This window comes from Engraulis encrasicolus, unplaced genomic scaffold (genome assembly GCF_034702125.1).
Source record: "Engraulis encrasicolus isolate BLACKSEA-1 unplaced genomic scaffold, IST_EnEncr_1.0 scaffold_761_np1212, whole genome shotgun sequence".
NCBI lineage: Eukaryota > Metazoa > Chordata > Actinopteri > Clupeiformes > Engraulidae > Engraulis > Engraulis encrasicolus.
Window position 1 is genome coordinate 1,998 of NW_026946095.1, and position 8,256 is coordinate 10,253.

The 8,256-nt window shown below is 43.9% G+C and overlaps 1 protein-coding gene across 1 annotated transcript; it reads right to left on the minus strand.

The window, feature by feature from the left end:
• Positions 1-560: 560 nt before the first annotated feature.
• Positions 561-6,181, minus strand: LOC134444823 (sodium-dependent phosphate transporter 2-like). The gene is made up of 4 exons (XM_063194012.1): positions 5,433-6,181; positions 5,001-5,183; positions 2,535-2,675; positions 561-1,555 (listed from the first exon to the last, which is right to left on the minus strand). Exons 1-4 carry the CDS (start codon positions 5,533-5,535, stop codon positions 1,443-1,445), a joined length of 540 nt encoding a protein of 179 aa, XP_063050082.1. The 5' UTR covers positions 5,536-6,181; the 3' UTR covers positions 561-1,442.
• Positions 6,182-8,256: the final 2,075 nt, after the last annotated feature.

The following is an 8,256-nucleotide window of genomic DNA, read 5'->3' on the forward strand; positions in this document are numbered from 1 at the left end:
AATTGCATACAGCCCCCCAGAGCAAAACACTGATAGCACCCCCCTATAGGGCCCCCACCACCAATACGGGAAGGTCCCAGGGGAAAATGCCCTGATTGGCCCTCCTATAGTTCCGCCCCTGGTCAAAGGTGGCGCGGCCACAGCTTCTGTTACGATTGTGTGAAGTTGGTACACCAATTAATTGTGCACCATGTTTCATTCACATGCAGTGAATATTTGTCATACATGCATAAAAAAATAATCATCCTTACAATACAAGGATACAAGGATGTTTATTTTTCATAAACATAGACATTCACTATGTTTACATGATGTTTTTAATTCCGAATTAGCAATTCAGCATTAAATAGTTCTGTTGAGTTGATCTTTCATTTAATTTAAGTGTTTACATGACGTTTTCAAAACGGAATTAAGCTTTATTATAAGTGAATTAAATCAGAATTTAAATGTCTCATGTAAACGTAACAATAGTGAAATTAGCTGTGGTTGCACCACCTGACTAAAATGTCACCGATTAACGACCGTTAAGCATCCTCATAGTTGTGTCACAAGCATGTAAACCTTCTCGCTTCAACTCGCCGATTGTCCTCCATGGAATCTATTAAATGCGAGCAATGCGAATGGCAAACAGATATAGGCTAAGTGTCGAAAGTGCTTTCGAAGTGCTGCATTGTATTGGGTTACACAAGACAACACTGCATTGCATTGCATTCATTAATAAGGAGGTTCTATTGCTAGCGCCCACGCTACATTAAGGCAACAATGTAATCATGTCATCCCACATCTGATCCTTTGATCCCTCTGGCATTCGTGGGTAAGTGGTTGGAGCGTCAGACTTGTTTCCAAAAGGTTGCCGATCAACTCCCGACCTGGTGGGGGGAGAACTAATTAACCTCCCATCCCCATCCAGCTCAATGACTGAGGTACCCTGAGCATGGTAAAGTCCTGCCGCACTGCTCCCTTGGGGCGCCATTGGGGGCTGCCCCCTTTCACGGGTGAGGTATAAATGCAATTCCGCTGTGAGCAGTGAGAACAGTGTGCTGTGGAGTGCTGTGTCACAATGACAATGGGTGTTGGAGTTTCCCAGTTGGGCTTTCACTTTTCACAGCTTTCACTTGATTAATAAAAAAGATAAAATAATCAGGGCGCATTAAAATGTATGAGTCGGCCTACTAAGACCATCAAACCACAGAAGAGCCTATCAATGTCAACAGTGAGGCAGTGTCAAGTGTGGCAAATATTTGATTTGACGCGTCAAACACCACTACACTTCCTTGTCTGTCTCGCGGCGAGGGCGAGGGACGAGGACGTGGAGCAGGCAGTCTAAATTACACTCCATCATTACAGGGCTCACGGGATTACGACACAACGCCAGACCCAGATTCAGTAATGCGTTTAGGGCTGTCGTCTCGTCGGACATTGTGAGTGTGTGAGTGGGTGCATTATTCAGGCCGTGGTGTGTGTCTGACCTTGTTGAGGATGAAGTGGCGGATGACGAAGAAGAGAAGGCCAGACATAAGGCCAGACAGCAAGGGAGAGATGAACCAGGAGGACACTGCGGAGAGAGAGAGAGAGAGAGAGAGAGAGAGAGAGAGAGAGAGAGAGAGAGAGAGAGAGAGAGAGAGAGAGAGAGAGAGAGCGAGCGATACAGAGAGAGAGACAGAGAGAGAAAAGTTGACTTCACAAATCTTTTTCTCTCACCACGACACATATACGCACATGCTCACATGTAGAGACGCACACACCCACATTACAAGTTAATATCAATAGGAACCAAATCTGGTGAATAATCCAGACACCATCAGGACCAAAACCCTCCTGCAGTGTTAGGGATAGAGGAATCGTTTCTTCTTTCAGTTAAAAATGCTTCCTACACTGTAACAGCTGACACACACACACACGCAAGCCTAGAGTTCATTGTGAATAATGATCAGACATATGAAGTCTGAAAATACAAACACATACAGACAGTTTGATGATACTTAGTTTAGGAAAAGATTTAACCCTTCCCGGTTCCAAACATTGTTTGGGAAAATGATTGGGAGAGACTACAGATTAATTAAGATTTTGAACACTTCAGACACACAGGGTCAGCATTAACCCACTAATCAGGCACAAATCAGTGTTTCTTGTTTGTTTCTTTATTTGTTTAGCCGTCTATATTTTGACATCGATATCTTGACATCGAAATTGAAGCACTTCAGGGTCTTCACCTTTTTTCCTTGGTGCTCATCGGTGTAGGGACTCTCAAACTTGTTCAAGGTGGAGGAAATTATACATTTAAACATAAAATTCAAGGTTACAATTTTTATACTTCTTTTATAAAAAAAGTATAACATCTGACAGTATCCGAGAGTATAAAATCTGAGTACAAGACATTCGAAGCACTCAAGGTTTTTGTGTATAAAAATTGCATCCTTGAGTGCCTGGAGATTTCATCCACCTTGAAAAAGCAACTATGGCTATTTTAATGACCAAAACCGGCACGGTACATCTGTGCACCATAGATCAGTGGTGAGGTGATGGTGACCTACCGATTTTCACGAGCTGCATCCACTGCACGCCCTTGGTGCCGATGGCCACCATGGAGAAGCCGATCGTGGCTCCCACAATGCAGTGCGTCCCAGAGATGGGTAGCTTCAGGAAGGACGCAATCAGCTGCCATACTGCTGAACCTGGATGGACACACACACACACAGACGAAGATCCAGGGTTATCGAAACGTTGCCGTTTTAATTTAATAAACTTTGATTATTCCGCAGTGTGCAGACCGACCTTCTTGCACTGAACACACACACAGACACACAAGTAAGGACACACGCACACGCACGCACACTTAATAACTTTCTTGACAACACTTCCTGTGAGGTGCTACCAAAAAACAACTGCGACAGGCCAGAACAAAAAGATATCCAAGGAGAAGAGGAGACAATTTGGCAGGAAAGAGACAGAGACAGACAGTCCAGGAGAGGAAATGAAAGAAATGTGAGAAGATGACACAGAGTCAGAGTCAGAAAGACAAAACGGAAGAACAGACACAGATACTGCAGCCTGACAGGTACTGTACAGGTCTGAAAAACAGGTTGGTGCAACATGACGGCCACATGCTGTGAAGAACTGACGTCTTCCTGCTGCAATTATTCTCCCAAGGAGGACATGTTTTTTTCCACTGGTGAAATGTGGTTTTTTTTGCTCTGCTATTCAAAACCTAGGTCAATTACCAGATTTGCATGAAATATTCTTGGAAGCTTGCAAATCAATAAAAAAAGCAGATGGATTTAAATGTGGTGCAAGTCATCCCTTTTTGTATTCATGTGATGCCCTTTCTTGTCCTGCAACTGGCCACAGGGAGGTATAGTGTGTGTATTGATAGTATCTAGGGTTTACTACTAATTAATATTGAAGACCAGAACCAGTGGAGTAGTTGGAATTCAGAATGGCAAGGTTTATTGGCTTGAAAGAGGAAAGGGGAGGCCATTAGGCCCAACAGCCTGTCCACAGGCCTCCCCACCCCTCTCCCTGAGGAGGTGTTAACAGGTACAAGCAGGGCTCTAAATGAACATGTTTTCATCATCAGCCAAAATGGCTAGTGATTGTTAATCTCACTAGCCAAACACATACACACCAATGAGTCAAAGCGGCTAGTAATTTGTTCTTTTCTACCAGCCAAACTGAAATTTCACCAGCATTTGGCCGGTTGCCTGGTGTTAATTTAGAGCCCTGGGTACAAGCAGAAGAGTGAGAACAATGCCAGTGGCTGAACTTAAAAAGACCTCCACAGGAAATGAGGTCACATTTGATGATGTCACATACAGTGATAGTTTTAGCCAATAGCAATCAACACAAGTGATTCATAACTATCCCCTGGAGGCCTATTGGAAAATGAACCTTTATTGCCTCTTACAAACTAAGAGAGAGTTCAAGGATAAAAGTTCAAGGATAAAACAATTCATGGACATTGAAATGTAATGTATCAGATTGGGGGCAATATTCCGATACATTCAGTATGCATCCATTTGACTGTCGAAGAAATAATTGGATTGTGGTGGTAATGCATATTACAATGTAGAATGTGATGTCCACTTTCAACAGGACAGAAAGAAAGAAACAACTCCATGCCTTGAAGTTATTACACTCATCTAAAACCAAATGAAGCATTCACATTCAAAACACCCTCTGTACATTTCAATACATTTACACAACTCAGGCCATCTTCTTTAGTTTGGGCTTGAGTTGTTGTATTTAATAATGAGATTAAATTGAGAAAATACAATTAAAATGTGTATTTAACTGTTTTTTTGTAATGGGTTTTAGAGGCATTGCAACAGAATTCCGAAAACGAAAGGCTAAATGTATCTTAGTGTTCAACGCTAAGGCACCCTGCCCGAGATCTTTCAGCCCTGTTTCAAGGCTCCTTCATCACTGTCATCGAGTGCACGAATTGGCAAAGGCCTGCACTTGGGAGGAGGGGAGTGAGTAAGTGCTACTTTCAAGTTTTCAAGATCACAAACTTGTTTCTTCCCGACCATCACCACCACCATGAGGATCCTCGAGTGTATATCATGGATCTTTAATTTTGTAAAAAGGACTCTGTGGTCAATGGGATACAGTACAGTGATTTTCTGAACATGTTTTTTTCACATGGTGATTGTGCTCGGCCATGAGGATGCTCTAGAGATCATGGATGAATTTAACTTTTTTTTAAACAACTCCCTTTTTAATATCCCATTGACTCTTTGTCAAAAAAATATATAGGCTACAATCCTGTGCCAATGGATTTTGTAGAACACACACAGGCACACATCAATACACCTGACAAAGACCATGTGAGGTCGAAACAATGTGTTGAATAAATCGGTGAGCAGCAACAGTGTGCAAACCTTCCTTCTTCCTCTACGTGACTTCATTTGATCCAGCACCTGTTTGACTGGATGTGCACGCATCCCTTACACTACAGTGGATTTTGTTAAAAAGAAAAGAAAAGAAAAATGGTTTCTTACCGACCATGGCGCTGACCTCTCCCGCCATGAGGATGGGCACGGTCTCGTTGTAGAGGTTAACGTCTATGATGCCCTTGCGGATGGTCTCGCCCACCTTGGCCCCCAGCAGCATGGAGCCCAGCGTCTCGAAGATGGAGGCCAGGATGCAGGCCTGCTTCAGCGTCACCACACCCGAGCCCACCGCTGTGTCGGAGGAGGGTTTTTTTTTTTTATAATTTTAGTTGATGACAGCATAGATCTTAGCTTGGATAACATAAATTGTATTATGACCTATGCCACAGATATTCTTAAAATACAAAAAAAAGGAAAGGGTCTGGATTTTTTTTTTTTTTACATATCAAGACATTTTGCATAGATTTATCTTACTCTTTAGTCTTTACCTATTCCTCCCCCTATATACACGTATGGGCCCCCCATCCCCAATCCACCCACCTGTGCCGAAGGAGTTGGCCACGTCGTTGGCCCCCACCGAGAAGGCCAGGATGAAGGCGATGATGAAGCCCACGATGACCATCCATAGGTACTCGTCCAACATGGTGCCGCTTGATGTGGTTTTTTTATAATATGAAGAAAATAATAAATACTTTACTTAAGGCAAGAGGTGACTGGTGGTGTGTGTGGTGGAAAAGATGCCAAAGGGGAAAGGATTTCTACAGGGCAGGAGGGCTAAGAGTATCCGAATAGTCACTAACTGGTGTTTTTTTTTATCCTAATTGTTTCGGATTGATATGCACTAACTAGAAGCTATGACTAATGCCAAAGCTAAAAGGCTAACTTCAGCCGAAGTTAGCGCAGATTGGCCCGCAATAGCTAAAGCTGTGAAAGACAAGATATGCGTTGCGCAAGTGTTGTAGTGGCGCTAGCGGGCTGGCGCTGAGGTTAGCGCAGACGCGCAGCGCTAACTGAGCAGTCGGACATGGGTCTCGGTGGGAGCAGGAGCGGCGCGACACAGGTGGCAGTCCATCCTTCAGCTGTCGGCAAAGCAATCCTCAGGACCTCCTCAACACCCTGCGGAGAGGAGCAGACGGACGGGCATGTCAATTAGGACAGGGCTGGATAGGGGGAGACACTTCCAAAACACAACTATAACGGTACACAACACCAATGGAAAAACAAATTATGAAAGTTTTTTTTCAGAATTCGTGCTGCCCATTCTCAAATGTTACAATTTGATGATGGTGGTTAGCATTTGTGAAAAAGGTAAGTATTCATTATCACTGGGACATTTACACTTTACATACATGAAAACGTGGATCTTCTTCATTGTCCACCATTTTTAATTTCCAGAAATAGACATTTTTAGATGCAAAACTTGCTGTACTTTTGTCATACTAGTAAAGTAGTTTATTATTTAATAAACATTCATAAACACGGAATTTGGCAGTAGACAGCGCAGTTTCCATGAGCAGCATAGTTGTAACACCCCATCTGTCCACCACCCCACACAGTGCACCTTTAATCATTAGGTGACCCAAGCAACAACATCTTTTTGGGTTTCAGCTTACATACATGAATCTAACAAAGCGTTTCATGCTTGTGGTTGATTAATGTCAGAGGTACTACTTCAAAATAATTGCAGACGAGTCAAACTTCAGTATGCAGAGGGTTCCACCCTCCCTGTTAAGTGCACTCAATGCCATTGGCCCTGACAGGCTATTGCACCACTCCTGCCTTAAGGCAAACACAGCTCTATAATATCAGGCATGGCGTGGTGTGGTGCGGGGGCTGAGGAACAGGTGTGTCTGTGTGTGTGTGTGTGTGTGTGTGTGAGGAGAGGCAATCAGTAATGTGCGCTCGTTAGCTGTGTGACTGACCATTAATGACCATGGCTTTGAGGAGTGTGTGTTTGCGGCAAGCCATAAGTGGATACGATGCATGTGTGCGTGTGCGTGTGCGTGTGTGTGTCCGTCTGTGGAATGTGTTCAAGTGTGTTATGTTTGTCAGGCATATGTCAGCCATGCATATGGGTGTGTGTGTGTGCGTTACTGAGGAAAGTGTGTGTGCGTGTGTATGCAAGCATGTTATGTATGTGAGTGTGTGTGCGTGTTTGTGTGTACAAGTGTGTTATGTTTGTGAGTGCGTACATACGTGTGTGTGTGTGTGTGTGTGTGTGTGTGTGTGTGTGTGTTATGTTTGTGAGTGCGTACATGTACAAACATGCGTCCGTGCGTGGAGAGTGTGTGTGCAGCATATGGTGTCTGTGTTTGCGTATTACGTGCATGCCTGTTATGTGTGTGTGTGTGTGTTTGCACATGCAGCATGAAACAATAAGTCAACCTGAAGGGAAGAATGGGCCATTTCTGAGTGGGATTATCCCTTTGTGCGGAGGGCATTAAATGTAAACAGCTTGTGGAAGCCAGGCCAGACTAACGCCGGCCGGGGCGGCCGCATAACACGTTCCCAAAGGCATTAACCTGTTGTGTGCCCCGATCACGAGAGGAGCAGAGCTGCTCTGACATCACATGGCTTTGGCATCAGGGCTTGACATTCACTTTTTCGTCCACCGGCCAGTGTGGCTAGAGATTTTCCAGAGTTACTAGCCATGTAGCCTTTCTCCAAGCCATACATTTGATATTGTTCTTTTTTTCTTTATCGTGATGGTACATCTAACCTCAGAGGATGTGGTGTTAAAGCAAGATGGGTGTATTGCTTTCAGCATGGAAGTATATTACGCAAATAGAAACAGAGCTACTGATTTTTTTCCTGAACTTAGATACAAACAATTGATACACAAGGGGCAAACAACAGAATATAGGGTACTATGATACATACTGTATGTACAGCACATCAGACCAAGGAATAACCTGCAAGCCAAATTGGATACTGACACTGAAAGCATTCCTAGTCACAGGCCAGTTTTACCAGCATTTGGCTGGTTTGCAGGTGCCAGTGTCAAGCCCGTTTGGTATGGTGACCGGAGTAGCCACAGCATACTACACATGCACATGTATAGTGTGACACAACACATCGTTGTTTTCTTTTGGACAACAACAAACCCAAGTCTTGCAACACTGACACAGTGACACAGAGCTCTGGAACTCGGACATGTAAGAAGAACCACGTCTCTTTCTCTCTCTCGGGACTGTGACACGTGCACAAGACACACACACAAACAGGCGAATAAAAACAAACAGGTCGCCAACACACACACACACACACACACACACGGACAGACGAACAAAACAAACAAAGAAAAAAAGCTCTCTTAGCCGAGAATGAGGCTCCTACTCAAAGTATACACAGCGCACAGCTGCAG